The sequence below is a fragment of the Calonectris borealis genome, chromosome 2 (genome assembly GCF_964195595.1).
Source record: "Calonectris borealis chromosome 2, bCalBor7.hap1.2, whole genome shotgun sequence".
NCBI lineage: Eukaryota > Metazoa > Chordata > Aves > Procellariiformes > Procellariidae > Calonectris > Calonectris borealis.
In genome coordinates, this window is record NC_134313.1 from 147209342 (window position 1) to 147231606 (window position 22265).

The 22265-nt window shown below is 43.8% G+C and overlaps 1 protein-coding gene across 1 annotated transcript in view; it reads right to left on the bottom strand.

Annotated features, from left to right (window-relative positions):
• ADAM22 (ADAM metallopeptidase domain 22) overlaps positions 1 to 22265 on the bottom strand; it is a 146146-nt gene that overhangs the window by 54547 nt on the left and 69334 nt on the right. Inside the window, exon 5 of the mRNA XM_075143828.1 lies at positions 3660 to 3742. Within this exon, the coding sequence (XP_074999929.1) occupies positions 3660 to 3742 (83 nt within the window). The remainder of the gene's footprint in view (positions 1 to 3659; positions 3743 to 22265) is intronic.

Consider the following 22265-nt stretch of genomic DNA (forward strand, 5'->3'; position numbering starts at 1 on the left):
TAAATGAAGGACAAACTGAACTGTTAAGGCTCTCTAAATGCATGAAGATAGTCTGTGACAGTAACACCAGATGCTTTTGCATTACCACTCGAATGTACAGCAAAGGTGAGGTCCATTCCTGCAAGGATGTTTTCTATTAAGAGCTACCTTAAGTTTACTTAGGTAAAGAGTGTACTGAGGTTTAGTCTTTAACATAATGCAGGATGCACAAGTGTGGTTGAATTGCACCTTAAAAGAAAGTGTTGATACAGACTTTACTTTGTAAGAGCATAAAACCAAAGGGCATTTCTTATATCACTACCATTCTGATCTTCAACCAAATCAGCATTTTTTTAATAATTTTGTCTTTATTGCAGTGGTACACATGCATGGTTGGATTAGGCTATAACAGCATGTCCCTTTCAAAGTCCCTTTCAAAGGGCTTTAAGCTTGGCCATAAATAGGAGCTGTAAGTTCAAACTTGGCACATAGTACACAACAGCAGCATGAAAGCAAGAGTATTTATTTATTTAGATTACTCTTTAGCAAACTTTTAGGCATCAAAAAAACCCCACTGGAATTATAAACAACAAAACCAGATACTTTTCTTTTTTCTTACGCAGCTTTTTTTTTTTAATCAGTAAAATTGATTTTGGTTTTGCACAGGACCAGATGCAGTCAGTAAAATACCGTCATTCTTTTCCTGACTGTTAAGAAATATAAGCATATATTAAGCTTGTAAGCCATTACACCATTGATGAACATACTTCTCTTAATATCATTCACTTATGGGGTTAACCATGTAGCATTCACAGAAGTAGCTTGGGTTACTGACTGTGTAACATACATCAAGTGTGATCTCAAGTATATCTACAATTTAAAGCTGCTTCACCTTTCAAATTACCTGTGCCTATTCTTTAGAAATAAATACTGTCTACACAGCTTAAGATAAATATTCTAGCACCTGCTAAAGCTTCTTTGCCTGGGAATAAGATGAGATTTGTGAACATCCTGCAGCTCTTAATCAGGGAAATCTTCCTTCCCTGAAATTGCCATTTTACTTAAGCATAGTCTGCAAGACGAAGCGCTATCAGCAAACGGCTGCTCCTGCAACTGTTGCACCCAGCAGCACTGACCTCTGATCAAGTCACTCAACAGTGACATGAATAATAGTCATGGCTGACCTACAGATCTGACTTGCCCACTCAAAGCGTTCACGGCTCTTTTCCAACTGACTTCAATAGTCCAGTGCTCTGTGAACAAATCACACGCTCACGGATGTGTTAGAGAGAAAGCAATAGCAAAACACGGACCATTTCAAAAACCTGAATTTTGATTACGTATATTCTCCCAACAAACAAATTTGTAGTCGTGAAAGTCTGATTTGCAGTAATAACAGCAGTTTTTATATTCACCACCAGTGGGCAGCAAAATCATAGACCAACCTCACCTTGAAACACAGGACTGCAAGTCGTGCCTGACTATAGCTTATTTATATCCCAGCAACCAGTGTGTTTTGCATTCAAAGTTTTTTGTGTTAACTCATAGGAAACTGTGGTTACTGCATATCCCACAGAAAACAACCAAAAAATCCAAACAAAATGGCTCGCTCGGAGTTAAGGTTGAAGAGAGACATTTTTCATTAGCAAAGTACATAAGAAGAGAAGAAATTAATAATTCTAAGTATTCTGCCAGCCAGTCATCCGATTAATTTAACTAATAAAAGGACGACCACAACATAGACATTACCAACAGAAAACTCATAATTTATGATTAAAAAACCACAACATTTTCTCACATGTATGAAAAATTCTGCTCTTACTGGCCTAGGGGTACTAGGGGTACTAATAGTAAGAGAGGAGATTAGCATGAACTTTGGGAATATGAAGCTTGTTATTCTATTAAAGGCATCTGTTCTGTCTTATGTACTTCCTAAAATTCATGAAAGCAAAGCTCTTGCCCTGCGGACCTTATTAAAAGATAACTCTCCCCAGCTTCCCTTATTCCAGCGAGATGCTCCAAACCGTGATTGGAGCTAAGGAGCTCTGACTGCTGGTGTGAGTTTCTAGTAATTACTTAACATTTAAAATTGACTGTGGAGGAGCTAGTTGTAACGATGGAGATGCAGTGTCAGAGAATGTGAGTTTAATACAGCTCAGGAAAACATTACTTTCTCATACTGGATGCTAGAATTACCAGCCTGCTATACTAAGCTTCATATTGCATCTTGTGTGAAGGATAACTCTGCTGAAACTTTATTGTATCAGAAAAAGGAAAAAAAAGATACCTCTCAAACGAGAGCTGAATTATACAGGGAAAAAAATGCATCTTTCATCACGTAACTGTGTTAGAAGGGACCAATTTGAATATCAGGCAATTTAAGAATAGAGCAGCAGAAGGGTCAGTCTTAAGAACAAACTCACAAAAGGAGGGCAGGAAAGGACATATGCAGGCTCTCCTTCCTTCCTGCTTTTTCTCCTAGGAGTTAGCAGGGGGCAAGACCTAATGGATCACTGCTAATGGAAGCCATGCAGTGGCTCAGGATGCATTAGGATGCTACTATTTTTAGGCTCACTGTCCATACTGAAACTGGGCTCAGGTTTCTTGAGCTGCTCAACCTTGATCATAAAAGAGATAAACACAGCTGTAAATCAGACAAGTGCAAGGATGACAAGTCTTCTGCACGCATTCTCCCCCTTCCTAACAAAGAATATACAAATATAAAAGAAAGACACTACTTAAGTATGTGTACTTACATGGTTGATACCAAAACTACAGAATAGTTTGAGATAGACAATAAGCTGAAGAAGATTTCCATCAGCTAAGCCCTGCTTCCTCAGAAAAAGGCAAAGCTCAGGTAACCTCCACACAGGCTCACTTGCTGCCATGACTTTTCAAGCTGATCTCAGCATCAAAAGCACTGAGATCCCGTAATCCCCAGATTCAACAGACATTAAAGTTATTTGGTTGCTCTGAAAACCTGACTAGCATCTTTCAATAGTGCCAAAAGTAGACAGGTCCAAAAGCTGTACAATCAACACACAGCTCCATGTAACCTTCAGATGACAGCTTTAATTATATTATTAGTAAAATGATATACTTTAAAAAAAAAATCTTATTGCAATTTTATATCCTTTCTTCCAGATTTTCCAAGATTTTACTATTACAAACGTATTATCCCATGCACACAGCTTAAGGCCAGCAATTCTGTGAAGAAAACGGATAGGACAAGAGAAACTCTAAACTGACACTCTTCTCTGTAAAGAGAGTAGAAAAGAAAGATAAAATACATCATTGTAGCAACAAGAAAAGAACACAATTTCCAAATGGTTCATGTCCATACTGGCAGTGTTTTTTATTCTTGTAGAATAGGATGTTTTCAGATACTTTTCTATTTCTATAATAAATTATCTTAAAACAATACCTGGCCACTGTCATACGTCCTCAGTTTAAAAAAAAAAGAAAAGAAACTTGTGTACTTTGTCAGTGAATTCTGGAAAGAAACAAACAAGGCTTTTGCAAGGTTGAAATTAAACCCATTTTTTCTAAAGATTGTTGAGTACTTAATATTGGTGACAAACTAGTAGGAAAATAAATAGCACTTATTTTACTATAAACAGCTTTATTTTGCTTAAAAGACTAATAAGCGAAGGCCAGTAAAAACAAAACAGCAGACTTACTGTAATCCATGACATGTTGACAACGCAACAAATGACACAGGATTTCCTCGAATTTCTCCCTGATAATAGCAATGTTCTCCTCCCTGAAATTGGAAATTGAGACTGTAAATCCACAGCACGTCCCACAGTATCACACTCCATCCTGTCAAACACTGCTTTTTCATAAATACATTGCCAACCCACTGACATGGCACCAAGAATTGACTATCACTCACAAGGGTGTTCATCCCATCTCCTTTTAGCCATGGTTTGGTACCTAGACAAACATCATCATTTAGACTCCCTACACGGAATGGTGATATTTTCAGTGTGAAATCCCTGTCATCCTGAGACAGATTTCAGAGACAAATGACTCCAGAAGTGCTCATCTTTCTTCATTGACTAGGAAAAGAGTTGGAAATAGGGGACTTAGACTCAACACCTGGTCTGCACATGGCTACATTGGACAAGATGAACTCTGCTCTGAGGGTAAGGCAATTTCCTACTTCTGAGGAGAAAGGTATGCTTATCAAATAATAATAATACTTGATTAAAAAAGAGAACAAATCAGAAATGCTCACTAGTCCTCCAAAACTAATGGAAACTTTAAATATAACCAAGCAGCAAAGGAATACAATGAAAATTAATATTTTCCTCTTCTCTTCTGCAAATAAAACATACACCTTTCAAATCAAATCCAGCAGACCTTACTCAAAATTCCCCCCCTTAGTTTTACGGAAGGCACACCAATAGCAAAGTAAGCCCTACTGCACGTGCACTGAATGTATTCAGTATTGCACAATGTCAATATTTGTACGCAAAATCAGAAAAACAATCCAAACATCCCTTAAATTCTCACCGCCACACTACCCTGCAGAGGAACTTACCTATTAGTGCCTTGCCAAATTCAGCTATGTCATATTACTGCACTACTGTTGGTTAAAGGACTATGAAGAAGATTTTCAGTGCTTTATTTTTTTTTAAAAGCAACATTTTACTATTTCTATTCCCTACCAGCAAATGTATGAATAATCTACCTAGCCTAATGTACATGTGAATATTTATGTCCATTTACTGCAGGGAGGGAAAGGCATTAAACTACCGCTTTTTCAGAAGCTGGCAGTCACTTGCATGATGCATAGCACAGTCATTTTAGACATCTGACATTTTAGACATCTGCTCTTGGATTTTATTTTTCAAATATGAAAAAAAAAATTAATCAAGATCAGGCAAAAGGCAAGAAAACACACAGAATATGTTGGCAGTTTTGTGTTTTGATCAGGAAATCCTGTTCTGTTTTCTACAAGGCGTGAAAACTGCTTTTGAAAGCAACTACGAAGTATGGGTGCCTCTGTTTTGAGGTGCTCTCCTTAAGAGCGTATAGGAACCTGTTTGTCAGAGCATGGCTGCTCACAGGCAAAGAGACCTGATCTCAACCTGGTCACTGGAAATCGTTAGTTCCTCCTCAAAATCTTCCCTGGAGCATTCATGCATGCCGTGCTGCTGTTGGACCCCAAAGCACTCAGTGCAGCGCACCTGGGGGCAGCTCGCAGCTGCCATGACCAGCAACAGCAGCACTGCAGAGAAATGCCACACCTGATCTGACAAACTATGAATCTGACACTATTTGGCAGGCTTGTTGCTTCGCTCTGCGAGGAGAATCCCTGTGGTATATCTTCTGTTAAAAGTGTTACACTTTTTTTTTTCCCCAATTTCTTTCAATCTCATCATTTCCTCTCTTCTATGTACCACTTCTTCCTTCCATTTGCTGCAGTGACAGCAGCCACCTCCACTGCATCCACCGTGGCATCTTTTTCTCTGTGTATCTGGTACAGACAGAACACCTTCACCAAACTGACTTGCAGAGTGACCATCATGTAACCAGCATGGGCACCTCTCTACTAAGATGTCTGCAGGAAAACATTACTGGTGCCACGCAGGTACTGTTCAACAGGCTGTGCTGATGTTTATCTGGCTCATGTCCATGAGAAGCTCTGGGGTTGACATGCTAGGTTACAGTGTGGTGTCTGCCAGAAGACGTACAACCCACCACCCTTGGACCAGCATTTCTCAGGGCCATCAAGCGTTTGGGACTCAGATGGAGTACAAGTGAAAAGGAGATGTTTTCAGTTTCTGCTTTGCACCCACGTGCATTTTAGCCATCAACATTCTAAGTTACATGGGATTTTAGACAGACATCTTACTTTGTTTTTCCTGAAACCTTGGCTCATTTTCTCTATTCTATTCTCCTTTTTTACACCTATTTACTTCCTATATCTTAGTTACTTTCAGCTCTCTTCATTTCAGATTTTCTTTCTTTCAGTCTGTAGCATGTCTCCCACTACAGGATCACAGTACTGCTTAAGGCTTTCAGGTCTTTCCGGAATATATGAATAAAAAACAAACAAAGAGAGACTCCAGTAAGCTAATAACAAAACTAACAATCAAACTACATGGATAAGCTGAAACCTTATGAGTAATAAAATAAACTCTAAACAGAACTCTTGCAGTAGTATTCCTGTAAAAGATAAAACTAGAGTAAGTATATGAGTATGGGAATAATAGTGAAAAGACTATCAGTACGGAGTTGTACAGAGTTCTAGCTGTGGAAGGAATTTGGAGTAATTAGACAAATTTGGTTTGTTCTCAGAAAATGTAGTTAATATGTACCAGAAGTAGAATCTCAGGCTCCATCAGTTTGCAAAACCATGTCTCTGAAACCAGGAGGAACATTTTTCATACTAAGAATGCAATTTTGTGGCTCAAAATTGTGTTTTGATCTTCTTAATGAGAATCACATAAATGCCCCACAATAGGTACCTCCAAATTAATTTATTCTATAATAAATCCATGAACAAATTTTTATGCATACAGACCTACTAAAGAAAAATATTCTCATCTAAGAAAAACACAACTCAGACACACAAATTCTATTCTATTTAATCAAATCAATTCAACTCACTGATCTACTGAAGTTCACGGTAATTCTGGTGGAGACAGAAATATAACTCTGATCTTCTCAGTCTCAGGGACCGATTCTTACCACTACAAAACATTTATTTGTATATATTAACATTTGGAGGATTTTTTTTACACATAGGACTTATGCTCTTATCAACATAATGTAAGTCACCTCAAACCAGTTAATAAAATTTAAGGGGTTTAAATGAAAATAGCTTTTTTCAAGTACTTGATGCACTAGTGGTGTGCTGGCTTTTTTTTAAGAGAACTCTCCAGTGTAAGATATCCTGCTGCCAGGATACTCCTAAATGAAGTTCTGAGGATTGTTATAATCTCAGCAAGGAAACAAGAGGCGATGCAGTGAAACCAGATGGCACTAGCACTGGATGGCTCTGGTAAGAGTGGTTGTTTAGCACTTCTTACACAGTGTCTCAAGAGGATAAACATGCCAGTAACATGTGTCACATGGTGGGGAGGATGCAAATTGTATATTGTACTATTGGGAGACTCGTTTTCAACAATGCACAAAACCTGTGAAGAGAGAAGCACTTAAAGTTACAAAGTCTGGGACTGGTTCTGTACTGAGAGTCAGGACAACTGAAGGGACTCTACAGGTCAATGTTTTCTTTAGAGCGCATGTAATTTTGGACAAGAAGTTTACTGTCATTGCATCCCTGTAGTGCTGAGGCTGAAGTCCTGTTGGTTTTGACATGTACTAAAGCTCCTTTATAGCACGTGCTGTAATAAAATACACTGTACTACAGGAAGAATCGCAGTATATGGGAGATGTAAAAGCACCGAAAGACTAAACGTAACCATCACATTTATCTTCTTTTACTCTGCTCTTGGAAACACTCACTGAAGGACTGGGGTTGTCTCTCTTCTCCACTGGTATCTGTAGCAGTGAGACAGGAGCTATTTCCTAAAAATATTTTGGTCCCATCTGAAAATTAAGACTTCCCCCAAGAGCTGAAATTAGCACCATTACCAACAACAGTTCAGTCCAGAGCATCAAGAGTGTTTTGCGAAGAGTCACTGGCTTCCTGTAGCTATTACAGCCCCCCTCTGCTCTCTCAAAAGCAGGCAATAATTGCCCATCTCAGCAAATCAAACCTCCACGCTGGCCTTTGTCAGCTACTGGGGAATGGTTTAGTGTTAAGATGAAGAGGAAATAAGACTGTTATTCTAACGTATGCCAGCCATCAGCGTGAGCAGCACATTTACCCCTTTCTTCTCTAAAACTGAACCTGGCCAGTGTAGAGTCTGGGAGAAAATTAGGCTAAATATCATCTCCCATGAGACAAGGTCAGCCTGGTGACAATGCCTGCGACACAGGCCTGCAACACACACACGCACACACTCACGCCATATCCAAAGACAGTCTAATGCTACAGCAGAGAGAAGTTCAACATTTTTGCCTCCACAAAACACACAGCCACTGTTCATGCTGTGGTTAGCACAATGCAAGGCAAATTTTCTGCCAATAGCCATGCCACGCGGTTGTCTGTTTCCTCAGTTCAGTAAGTTCTCTTTCCTTCATGAAACCTCTCTGCGTTACTGGTGACTTCCAAGAGCAATACAGAATATACAGATGCTTATGATAGTGGTCAGTTTATGACTTTATCTTCAGCTTGATGCTTAAGTTGGATAATTATAGCAAAATCCTGAATTAGGGGTATCTTGTCCTGTGAACTGCTACAGCTCCTCGCCAACCAGCACGCAACCCTTTTTGCCCATGTGTCGTGGTTTAACCCCAGCCAGCAAAAATAAACGCCACGCAGCCGCTCGATCACCCCCCCCCGGTGGGATGGGGGAGAGAATCGGGAGGGCACAAGTAGGAAAGCTCCCGGGTTGAGATAAAAACAGTTTAATAATTGAAATAAAACTAAGTAGAACAGTAATAATAAAAGTGAGAACAACAACAATAACAGAATACACAAAGCAGGCAATGCACAACAGAACCGCTCACCGACCGCCGACCGCGTGTCACGAACGGGGGGCGAGCCCCCCCACACACCTGGTTTTTATACTGAGCATGATGTCACATGGTATAGAATACCCCATTGGCCAGCTGGGTCCACCACCCCGGCTGTGCTTCCCCCTCCCGGTGCAAGCATCACCCAGCAACAGCCAAAGCATCAATGGGCCATCAACGCTCCTTTCACACCGAACCCAAAACACAGCACACCCCCCAGGCTACTGGGAAGAAAGTTAACCCTGTCCCAGCTGGAACCAGGACAATATCCACCCCTTATTCTATACCATCTACATCATGCCCAGGTCTCACATTTTCCCATACATTCCAATTAGTCACCGCTCCTTTTCCCTGCCTTTTGATATATACGCACACAGAGATATCATTCCCTTAGTCCATGGGCCATCCCTCTAAAACGTCCGTTGAGTTCATTTAGTCCATGACTTTGGGTTCCACCTGTCATAACAGTCTTGCAGGGCAGGAGAGATGGTGTGTGGTGTCAGGCTCTTGCATGCGGAGGCCAGTTCTGGGCACTCGTCCGGTTCTATCATTGTTGCACCTTGCTCAGTTTCATCGGCGTTCATCCTAAATTAATCTGGGTGATTCTTACTGTAATACTGTTAATATGGCATATGGTAACCATAAAAGTGATGACATACAGTACTATGTAATAACTAACATCGTACAATTCAGTTCATTGGCTATTTTCACCCAAAATTAAATCCCCCTGAGGTACACACCGGACTTCCCCATCCTTTCTCATCACCCACCAAGTGCACCCAGGTCCCTGAGCAAAAGCAATCCCACGGATGGGTTTTCCCTTGCCAGAGGCAGGAGCAACCCAGACTGTCTTCCCCAGCATATTTCTCATATGCACGACAGGGACTTTATCCCCCTCTACAGCACGTAAGGGTTTGGATTGGGCAGGGCCAGCTCGAGTGACAGATCCCCTAGTGTTCACTAACCAGGTGGCCTTTGCTAAATGTGTGTCCCAATGCTTGAATGTCTCACCACCCATTGCCCTCAGTGTTGTCTTTAACAGCCCGTTGTATCGTTCAATTTTCCCGGAGGCTGGTGCATGGTAGGGGATGTGTTAGACCCACTCAATGCCGTGCTCTTTGGCCCAGGTGTCTATGAGGGCGTTTCGGAAGTGAGTCCCGTTGTCTGACTCAATTCTTTCTGGGGTGCCATGTCGCCACAGGACTTGCTTTTCAAGGCCCAGGATGGTGTTCCGGGCGGTGGCATGGGGCACAGGATATGTTTCCAGCCATCCTGTGGTTACTTCCACCATGGTGAGCACATAGCGCTTGCCCTGTCGGGTTTGTGGGAGCGTGATATAATCAATCTGCCAGGCCTCCCCATATTTGTACTTCAACCATCGTCCTCCATACCAAAGAGGCTTTACTCGTTTGGCTTGCTTGATTGCAGCGCATGTTTCACATTCGTGGATAACCTGTGCAATAGTGTCCATGGTTAAGTCCACCCCTCGATCACGAGCCCATCTATATGTTGCATCTCTCCCTTGGTGGCCTGAAGTGTCATGGGCCCACCGAGCTATAAATAATTCACCTTTATGTTGCCAGTCCAGATCTACCTGAGCTACTTCGATCTTGGCAGCCTGATCCACCTGCTGGTTGTTTTGGTGCTCTTCACTGGCCCTACTCTTGGGTACGTGAGCATCTACGTGACGTACTCTTACAGTCAGGTTCTCTACCTGGGCAGCAATATCTTGCCACAATGCGGCAGCCCAGATGGGTTTACCTCTGCGCTGCCAGTTGTTCTGCTTCCACTGCTGCAACCACCCCCACAGGGCATTCGCCACCATCCATGAGTCAGTATAGAGATAAAGTACTGGCCATTTTTCTCGTTCGGCAATGCCCAAGGCCAGCTGGATGGCTTTCACCTCTGCAAACTGACTCGATTCACCTTCTCCTTCAGCAGTTTCTGCAACTTGGCGTATAGGACTCCATACAGCAGCCTTCCATCTCCGATGTTTTCCCACAAGGCGACAGGACCCATCCGTGAACAGGGCATATTGCTTCTCGTTTTCTGGTAGTTTGTTATATGGTGGGGCCTCTTCAGCACGCGTCACCTCCTCCTCTGGGGATATTCCAAAATCTTTGCCTTCTGGCCAGTTCGTGATCACCTCCAAGATTCCTGGGCGACTGGGGTTTCCTATTCGGGCCCGTTGTGTGATCAGCGCGACCCACTTACTCCACGTAGCATCGGTTGCATGATGTGTAGAGGGGACGCTCCCTTTGAACATCCAGCCCAGCACCGGCAGTCGGGGTGCCAGGAGGAGCTGTGCTTCAGTGCCAACCACTTCCGAAGCAGCTTGAACCCCTTCATATGCTGCCAATATCTCCTTCTCAGTTGGAGTGTAGTGGGCCTCGGATCCTCTGTATCCCCGACTCCAGAACCCTAAGGGTCGACCTCGAGTCTCCCCTGGTGCTTTCTGCCAGAGGCTCCAGGTAGGGCCATTCTCCCCGGCTGCGGTGTAGAGCACATTCTTCACATCTTGTCCTGCCCGGACTGGCCCAAGGGCTACTGCCTGAACTATCTCCTGTTTAATTTGCTCAAATGCTTGTCGTTGCTCAGGGCCCCATCTGAAGTCGTTCTTCTTCCTGGTCACGTGATAGAGAGGGCTTACGATCTGACTGTAATTTGGAATATGCATTCTCCAAAAGCCCACAACGCCTAAGAAAGCTTGCGTTTCCTTTTTGTTAGTTGGTGGAGACATGGCTGTTATTTTATTGATCACATCTGTTGGGATCTGACGACGTCCATCTTGCCATTTTATTCCTAAAAACTGGATCTCCTGTGCAGGTCCCTTGACCTTACTTCGTTTTATTGCAAAGCCGGCCTTCAGAAGGATTTGGACTATTCTCTCCCCTTTCTTGAAAACTTCCTCTGCTGTGTTGCCCCACACAATGATGTCGTCAATGTATTGCAGGTGTTCTGGAGCCTCACCCTGTTCCAGTGCAGTGTGGATCAGTCCATGGCAAATGGTAGGGCTGTGTTTCCACCCCTGGGGCAGTCGGTTCCAGGTGTACTGGACACCCCTCCAAGTGAAAGCAAACTGTGGCCTGCACTCTGCCGCCAAAGGGATGGAGAAGAATGCATTAGCGATATCAATGGTGGCGTACCACTTGGCTGCCTTTGACTCCAGTTCGTATTGAAGTTCCAGCATGTCCGGCACGGCAGCACTCAGTGGTGGCGTCACTTCGTTCAGGCCACGGTAGTCTACTGTTAGCCTCCACTCTCCATTGGACTTTCACACTGGCCATATGGGACTGTTAAAGGGTGAGCGAGTCTTGCTGATCACTCCTTGGCTCTCCAGTCGACGAATCAGCACATGGATGGGGATCAAGGAGTCTCGGTTGGTGCGGTATTGCCGCCGGTGCACTGTTGTGGTAGCGATTGGCACCTGTTGTTCTTGGACCTTTAACAACCCCACAACAGAAGGATCCTCTGAAAGACCGGGCAAGGTGGACAACTGTTTAATTTCCTCCGTCTCCAGGGCAGCTATACCAAAAGCCCACCGGTACCCTTTTGGGTCCTTGAAATACCCTCTCCTGAGGTAGTCTATGCCAAGGATGCACGGAGCTTCTGGGCCAGTCACAATGGGGTGCTTCTGCCACTCCTTCCCGGTTAGGCTCACTTCCGCCTCCAACACAGTTAACTCTTGGGATCCCCCTGTCACTCCAGAAATACAAATGGGTTCTGCCCCTTTATAGCCTGATGGTATCAGGGTACACTGCGCACCGGTGTCTACGAGAGCCTTATATTCTTGTGGATCTGATGTGCCAGGCCATCGAATCCACACAGTCCAGTAAACCCGGTTGTCCCTTTCCTCCACCTGGCTGGAGGCAGGGCCCCTCTAGTCCTGGTCATCATATTCGCTATCTACTTCTTGTAAGTATGAGTCAGAAGTCCCTTTGTTAAGGTCGGAAGTGGAATCAGCCCTTCTACTCTGTCTGGGGAACTCACTGGAGATCGGAGCAGCGGTTTTCCTGGAAGAACCCCCTTTTGTGGTTGTTTTCCCTTGCAACTCATGTACCCGTGCCTGTAGGACTGAGGTAGGTTTTCCATCCCACTTCCTCATGTCCTCTCCGTGGTCACGCAGGTAAAACCACAGGGTGCCCCGGGGTGTGTACCCACGATGTCTCCTCTCTTGAGCAGAGGGACGTTTGCTCCTAATGGCTGAGACGCTGGCCCGTGCAGGGGGGAAGCAGGACATATCCTCTTTGATTTGCTGGACCTCCTGAGACAGTTTCTCCACAGCAGAGACACAGGCCCGTAGGGAGGAAGAGAGACTTTCTTCATATTGCCGGAGTTGGCCAGCCAGTTCATCCACTGTTTGTTCCTCTCCATCTCTCCAGGTCATTACTGCCAATGAGTTTGCATGTGACGCTGGTGCGCTCCGTACAAACTTCCGCCACATGGGTCGGGTGCATTTGACCTCATCTGGGTCTTTGGATAACTGCTCGTTGTTCAGGTCATCATAAATCACTTCCAGCACGGCTAATTCCCTCAGGTACTGGATACCTCTCTCCATGGTGGTCCACTTGCCTGGGTGGCATATAACATCTTCCTTGAAGGGATACCTTTCCTTCACACCTGACAGGAGTCGCCTCCAGAGGCTGAGGACTTGTGCCCCTTGTCCAATTGCTTTGTCAATGCCCCCTTCCCTAGAAAGGGATCCCAGCTGCTTGGCTTCCCTACCCTCTAATTCCAGGCTACTGGCCCCGTTATCCCAGCATCGGAGCAGCCAGGTGACAATGTGCTCCCCTGGACGACGGCTGAAGTCTTTTCGCATATCTCGCAGCTCACCCAGAGATAGGGATCGGGTGGTCACCATCTCATTTACGGGTTCTGCCTCCTCCTCCTCCTGTTCTCGTGATGGCCCTGGTTCATCTTCATCCCTTACTAGACGAGCTGATTTTCTTGTGCATTTTCTCTTTTGTATAGGGGCGACTGATACCGGCAGGGGTTGGTTCTCTGTCGCAGGGGGCGGAGTAGCTGCCGTGCCTGCCCTGGGGGGTGAGGGAGCCGCTGTGCTTGCCGTGGGGGGTGGGGTAGCCGCAGGGCCTGTTGCTTTGTCATCAGCTGCAGAGACGTTTCCTTCCCCTTGGGGGTTCTGAGTGGTGTTAAACAGGGCTCGGTAGGCGTGGGCCAGGCCCCAGCACATTGTAGTGATTTGTGTCTCCCTGGAATGGCCAGGGTGACAGCATACTTCTTCCAAATATTCTACTAATTTTTCAGGGTTCTTCACTTGTTCAGGGGTAAAGTTCCAGAACACTGGGGGTGCCCATCGCCCTAGGCATTTGCCCATGCTATCCCACTCGCCCTGCCACTCATAACTATCCAACCTTGGGGCAGATCTCTGGATGACATTCTTAAATTGCTTACTAACCTTGGAGAAAACCGCAACAATATTCCCAAGGAGTACCAAGAGATATATCTTAACTACCCAGGGATGTTCAAGGTACTGGCAAGTTATTTTAACAAAGGAGATGAAGGTAGTGAGGGTGCCATTCTCTATTTCCTCCATAAAAAATCTCTCGGAGGAAAAGGTATAATTGCTAATGGTCTCCATGAGGTGGTACCCGAAATGCAGAAACGGCTTCATTACGAATCCCAAATACCAAATAACCCCCAATGCCAGCGTTTTAGTAACAAATCTCCCAGGCAAAACATCATTAATCACGGCAGAGCACAACAGACTACAAAACCCAACTCCAATTTTTAACAGGTACAGTAAAAACAAGAGCATGGTGCAGAACAAACGAATATGTTACCAGATATAAATTCCTTAATATGTTCTAAATAATCTGTCGTTATCTCAACCCTTCGTGCCCCACGTTGGGCGCCAAAAAGGACTGTCGTGGTTTAACCCCAGCCAGCAAAAATAAACGCCACGCAGCCGCTCGATCACCCCCCCCCGGTGGGATGGGGGAGAGAATCGGGAGGGCACAAGTAGGAAAGCTCCCGGGTTGAGATAAAAACAGTTTAATAATTGAAATAAAACTAAGTAGAACAGTAATAATAAAAGTGAGAACAACAACAATAACAGAATACACAAAGCAGGCAATGCACAACAGAACCGCTCACCGACCGCCGACCGCGTGTCACGAACGGGGGGCGAGCCCCCCCACACACCTGGTTTTTATACTGAGCATGATGTCACATGGTATAGAATACCCCATTGGCCAGCTGGGTCCACCACCCCGGCTGTGCTTCCCCCTCCCGGTGCAAGCATCACCCAGCAACAGCCAAAGCATCAATGGGCCATCAACGCTCCTTTCACACCGAACCCAAAACACAGCACACCCCCCAGGCTACTGGGAAGAAAGTTAACCCTGTCCCAGCTGGAACCAGGACACCATGTCAGTCCGAGTTTCTCTGCAGCCTGTCTGGGTAGGTAGTGTGGCAAAGATACTAAAAAATGAGAAGGCAGAGACGTTAGCAATGCAAGTAAAATCTATTCCCATTTCTATCCTTCAAAACAGTTTGTCCCTGCCCAGAGAGGCACCAGCTGCTGAGTAAACACAAAAGAGACAAAAAACACATTAACCGATACTCACAATGAAGGGGGGAAATAAGTAAAGCAAAAAAACAGCCACGACAGTCAGTGATGGCGGTGGTTCACTCTTCTCTGCAGTTTCAGTGAAGAAAGCATCTGCTGACCATACACTGACAGTGTTTGTTATTCACCTCAGAGACACTATGACCTTCCCAAGGCAGGAAAATTAAGGATGCACATTCATCTGCTTTCAAATAATCCGATATCAGATCTTCAAGTAAGCAGTTTTCTGCAATTAGGAGAGGTGCTGGCCATTAAAACTCATGCTACACTCGGGCACTGACCCTAAAATTAATAACTTCCTTCTTGCAGCAGCTACATATTCCTATTTTAACACTCATTAATCTAAAGGAAAGGAGATTGCTGGTCTAGTTCAGATCCTAGTAACACAGCTCCCTCTTTCTTGCAGCAGAAAGCTCCCAAAAGGCCAGCTAACAACCACGCCACCATTCCGTGAAGTGCCAGATAACGATTAGCTTTTTAAAGAGCTACCCATTGTGGGGTCACTAGTTTTAAAACTCTTTCCTTAGTAAGCACTTAGATCTATTTACAAATTATTGATGCTTGCACAAGTTTTGACCCAGTGATAACTAAGACTGCATGAGAAAGAGCAACAGGAGAAGAATATGCACACCTTCTTGCTGACTCCTATGGCAGAAAATGACTTGTTGCGGATGGGTTTCTATTTGTAAATAGAAAAGTCAAAATGGCACTTTGACCTGTGTAACTGCATCAAGAGAAAATCTCTTTTAATTGACATGTGCTTCATCAAAAGTGGGAGCCCAGCTGGCGGGGCTGTGCTGTCTTGCAGCAGAGCCCTGGGCTCAGCCCTTACACAGCACCAGGGACCCTGGCAACACCTCTTCACAGAATAGGTCTCTGGACTTAGCTACGGTGTACTGTAGACTCCTGAAAGCCAACTGTTTTGAAAATGTGAACGGTGCCCTCCCTTTGTAGGAGAACAGCTGTCACATGTACTCATACAGCTCAGAGCTGCCATGCTGTAGTGACATCAGATTATAACGCTATTTCAGATTCTGAAATCAGAAATATCGATTCAAAAATTAGGATAAAGCATCACTGCTTCTAAGGCTTCTCCACGAAATGCCCATGTTTAAAGACTGTTGACAGCACTTTCAAAAAACATAGACACACGTGCACGTGACAGGATCCTGCACACAGGTGACTCGCTCCAACCGCCATTGGTGACTCATGGTAGGTGCTTTCAGCAGATGGCGTGTGCTATCAGCCCAGCTTCCCGGTTCGGAGGCCAAATGAGGCTTGTGTTTACTGCCCAGTAGCTATGAGAAAAGATGCTCCACAAACGTAGCTGCAGGGTGTGGACAGAGAGCTCATGCCAGCACAACGCCATCTGGTCTGGGAGCTGCCTTGGCATCTGCTTGGGAAACAGCCTCTTGACTTGCCTTGCCTTACCTTGGTGTTAGAGAAAACTATTTTAATTATCAGCTGCCGGATAAAGATGAGGCAGAGGAGAACAGGGTTGGTTACCTCTTCCAGCCTACTCTGTTGTCTTTAAGTCGGCTCTTGTAGCAGTGCCTAGTGTCTCTGAATCATGGCATACAAGTCATTTTAATGACAGTCATTCTTCCCTGTTCCTGCATGCTTGTATGTAGGAAAAAGGGAGCAAACCTTTTAAGGGACTATCTGAGAATTCTTTATAATCTACCCATACTAATCTGTCACATCAGTTTATCAGCCTACCCTGAGTCTGAAGCCAAGTTATAAGTACGTGATGTACAAGATTACTATAAACACAGCACAGAAGATGAGATGTTGGCACGCACTTACATGGATACCAATCAGTTAGAAGAAGATAACGTTCCGAGTAAAATGGAGAAAAATACTGATCAGATTTCCTTATTCACTCATTATTTCTGAATGACAGAAACTTCGCTTTAAGTGAGAATTCACAGAGCTTGAGATTGTGTCTAGAAAGATTAACCTACTGTATATAATACAGTGCCAGTTTGGTATCCGTTGGGAACAACAGATGTGTCTAGGCAAAGCTATTTACAAAAGTCAAGATCAAGTAAGTAAAGTGTCAAGCTAAAGCACACTGAAGTCTTGCATGGAAGCGCTCTTGCAGAAGTACAGCAGCTTCAGTTTGCTTAGCTTAATTCCCCCTCAAAGGGATTGAGTTAAACCCAAAAAGATACTTTTATTTTTTAATAAGAGCATCTAAAAAGGGATTTAATGTTCTTTAATGTTATAGCAGTAGTTAATTTCTCTTAGCTATACTCAGTCCTTGCATGGTCTGAGTTTACAGAATGCTTGGTTGATGCCACTCTCTGCCTATGTAAGCTGTATGTTTTAGCCCATGGAAAATAACTCATAAGGTGCACAAAGTCTGGCAGGACTTTTCTGCAAATTCAAACACTGGACTGCTGCCTTCCCTCTGTGAAAAACTGTGAATGTGAAAATTGCAGCAGAGAGTACTGAAGAGGTGACTCCTGATGGTCACAAAGTCATCCAACTTCTCACTTCAGCAGAACCAGGACTTCATCACCAGGGCCCACATCCGCAATGGGATGTACGTTTTAAGGTTTTGATGGCTTCCACTTTCTGACAATTTTTTTCCCCTCCAGGACTAGCTAAAAACACTGGATTTATTTTTTTCTGTCATAAAGAAAAGGAAGACGAGATAATTAAACCTGCAAGATCCTACATGAGTCATGATCTGAGATTCATTCTAGTGTAGTATATTCAAAAACATGGCCTAGGAAGGACTCCTAATACTGAAAGCTGCCACTTTAATTTCCTCCTTCTCAGTAGTAGGATGTATGTAGAAAGGAAGCTAGTAATAGCAGGGAGATAAACAGATATAAAAAAATGCTAATGCAAATGTACATTAAAAGTGCCAGCCTGCAGGACCATTAAGTCAGGCAAACGCATTATATACAATGGCTGACTATCTTGCCCTGGTACCCCACAGAGGATACTACATTTTACTAAACCCCAAAGGGATTGCCTTCACAATTCAAACAATGCTAAAGCAGGAAAGTGAGATATTTGTCAATGCCTATCAACTCAGTGCGGTAGCATGACACTGCTGAAAAAAAGGATGTCCAGAGTAACTGAAAACACACAGAAATTTAAAAATTTTGTCAACTCTTCGTCAGGGCACATACAGTAACATTAATTCTAGCCAAAATCTACAGGAAGTAATTTGACCAGTATACTCTGGCACCACAGTTCCCTTTGCCATGGCAGCATCCTGTAAGGTATGAGCCATACAGTCATTCCCTGCTCTACTACTACACTCTGATCCTCTCCTTCTTGTGGAACTTTCAATTTATGAAATCCCATCATACAGCAAAAACACCTATAATTAGTCTTTAAGTGAAAAAAGTTGCCATTTGTTCTATCCAATTTCACCCCATTTTTATTTACTCCATTGGTCAAAGATAGCCAGTTCTCCACCTGATCCTTCTGTGCACTGTAATGCTTCCCAGTTTTGTACTACTAGCAAATTTCATTAATATACACATACCTTTTTTTTACCTAAGTGATTAATGAAAATATTTGATGAGAGCAGTCTGAAAATCAACCTTGCAGGAATCCCCCGCTAAACTGTGTCAGACTCACAGACTCCCTGTCAGCTCTTCTTCGGCTAGTTTATTGCTATCACTAAAAAGTAGATTATGGCCTACATTTATTAATAATTTTCCATGAGTCCAGCAGAGCTCTGGGAGTAGGGGAGAGGAGCTCTGATGACATTACGGGAACCCTTATTCAAAATCTTCTCTCAAACAAGCAAGAGCGTGATTTTTCTGGTACTAAGAGCTTCTCTAGTCTCCAGACACAGCCGAAAAAGCCCTGGCAGAAATAGACATATATAATTCCTGCATTATTTATGATTTGTTCCTTTTCAGTTTCTTTTCTCCCCCAGGGGCTCATCACCAGGTTGTGCAAGCTCCGGGTACATGCACACACAGCTCCCCACCAGCCCCAGGCTCCAGTCTCCCAGGGCAGAGCCTCCCTGCGCTCCCCTCCATGCCCTCCCACCAGCCAAACTGGCGCTCAGGTTTTCAGGACGAAAATGTAATCCCTTACAGGAAAGCCCGTTTAGCGTATGGGCTTTTCAACTTCTGGCAAGTTGAAACATCTTCCTCTTTGGTTACAAAAGGGTAAATTATCAAAAGCTGAAATAAATTTAAGAGATTCTTTTACGGAGCTCAGACAGTGGATGCCCTTAAAACTGGAAGATGCTGACGGAAGCACCTTGTTATAAGAGTGGAAACATACCAGTCAATGATAAAAATGACCTGCTCACTGGCTCGGTGTTTATTCTGGCTGCACCGCAACTTATTGTAGCCTTATGATCAGTTCGTACCTGTGGCGATATGGCAAAATGTTGGAATGCTACTTAGGATAAGGTCTCATCAAACACAGGCACTAAGACGTGACAGATGCAGATGCTGCCCTCAGTCAAGGGACTGTACCTTAACAGCTCCTCAAGCAGACCAGATTTGAAGGAGGGATTTTAACACAAAAAGCAATACCCATCATGTCAAGGGTCCCCAGCCCTCTCTGGCCTTTCAAGATTTTAATATTTTTCTCTCTTCTACATTATTTTCCTAAAAAAAGAGGATTTAAAGAGCCCTTCAAATACACATCATGGCACACGCAAGCCGAAACTTTAATCACAGCAAGGCAATGAAGGACAATAATTTTCCCCTCTTGTGCACAGGAATGAAAATAGCTGCAAGCTACAGTAACAGGCATTTTGCGCATGCTACTAGCCAAACAACGCACATAACAAAAGGAAATAATGACTATTTTTGCAAATTAAGGGCTCTGCTTTGCTGTGCAGCACTAAAGTGTGTTTGCCCCACAACCCTCATTCCCCAAACTGCAATGACGGCACCTCTGCTAGAGTCACTGCAGAGCACCAGGCCACGCTGGGGCACCCCAGCTCGAGAGGATGGCTGCGGGTGGTTTGAAGGAAGGCACCGAGCGCTGCCCTGCCCACGCTTGCTGCTGCACAGGCAGCGGCTGAGCACCGCAAGGGCCAGCAATATCGCTCAGCACAGCTGGGGACAAAAAGTCACAAGGCAATCTTAAGCCACAAGGCAAGTTTGGCCAAAGCTTCTCCATCACAATACCATGGAGAAAAACAGTACCTAGCATTTACTATTACTCCATTTATGTTGTTCGACGCTATCATGATTATGAACATGCTGTGAAGTAGAAGCAAAAAGCAACGTTCTTTTATGCTGTGAGCACTTTTGCTGTAATTTTGTGCTCATAATACACATACTGTGTTCACACCACTACACTTAAGAATTTTAGGATTGCCTATGAAATATAGTTCCTAAAGAGTTACGTTTAAACATGCCATCAAAAACTCATGGCATTTATCTACTACAGCTTTACCTGTGCAAGTTCTCTGACTGGGATCTGAATTATTTTCATTGCTTAATTTTTTTTTAGAAAGCAATTTTTTAAGAACCCATAGAATTGTCCAATGTTTTGGGGGAATACAAGCAGAAACATTTATTTCTACACTCTCCAAAGAAGAAAACTGAAACATTTTATATGAGAAAATGTCACTGAATAGATATCAGTTGTTCCTTCTGAGAGAGAGAAATCCAGCAATGTGAATTACTCAGCACTGTAGCTGGTTTTTGCCTTTCATCTCACTGATGGCATCAGTGACAGAATGATAACCCAAAAAAGAGAGAGAGAGAACAGGATACAGAGATATACTGCAGCAACATTAAGTATACACAAGTTTGAGTATTTATATGCTGTGAGCATAGGATGCCCTGGACTGACACAATCAGGAAAAGGCAATGGATGAAGGGTTTTTCTCTTTCTTGTTGATTATTCTCTTTGCTACCAGAGGGAATTTAGGCCAATACTGCTGCTTTCCTAGCAGTTAAGAGACATGATCTAAAGTAAAGGGGGGTGGGGGGGAAAAACACTGAAATAATTCAAAGACCTACCTCCTTTTTTCTTAAGCGCTGCACATTGCTGCTGGTTTAATAAGAGTGTCTTAGGTGCTGCCTAACTGTGCCAAATCAACAAGGACATCTCACAGAGAAGCCTCTCTTCTGCAGCTGCTAAATGCTGGCACCCCGCAAAAACATGTGTAACATGTTCCACCTTCACAATGGTCCAATGTATTAATGAATTATGCAGCAATCAAATGTAATTCAACTTTCTCTTATAATAAAAAGGTGTGTTCAGCTGAGGACTCTCCTCCCTATAAAAATCCCCTGGCTCCTTCAAAGTGGCGTTTTTAATTATCTGAATGTTTCTTCCTTTCCCTGCCCCCCTCTCCTCTCTGAAGCATCCTAAGTAATGGCAAAAGATCTGTATGTATTTTACAGCACAGGAAGTTTTACTGGGGGGGGATAGAGAGGGGGAGGAGCAGCAAAAGTAGTTATCAACTCCACATTGTGTATGAGCCAAGGCAGGCATCTGCTTCCCGGACACGTTCATGACTGTAACATTCCCAAACTGCTGAGTGTACATACAGCTGCCTTCCCACAGCGATTCAAAGCTCCTGTCTTCTCTTATATCGCTTACGGCACAATAGCAGCACTGACGATTTGCGTGTTTGTGCAGTATTCCTGCACTAAGAAATGCAAGGGGGAAATATATATGTATTTTAAAATACACCTCTCCTTACATCACTAAAAAGGCCAAGAAGTGAGGAGGCCCTTTTGCTGTATAAACAGGCTTGCTCAAAGCCTGCAGCTGGCAGTGGATGGCAGATGGACATTTTCTTTCTGTCACCGTTTCTCCCACCAAAGCAGCAAAAGAGATGTTGCCAGGCCGCCTCTGTTTCTGCCTACAGCCAAAGACAAATCCCACAGAGGTGGGTGAAGAGCAGCGTGATGAAGCAACTGATAGAAACCTGGCTCCTTTCTGAAATACCTCTTCTCCTGCTTCGGCTTAAGAATATGCTGCATAGCAGAGCGCATATTTTGTGATTTATTTGTAAGCTGCATCCTTTTACTAGCTTTTTTTAAATAAGTATCTAAGCAATCTGCACAATCCCTAAAATCTGGTATAATAATTATAGTTTTTGCCTGTGAGAACCAACTTAAAGGTGGTTTTACCTTCAATACAGAAA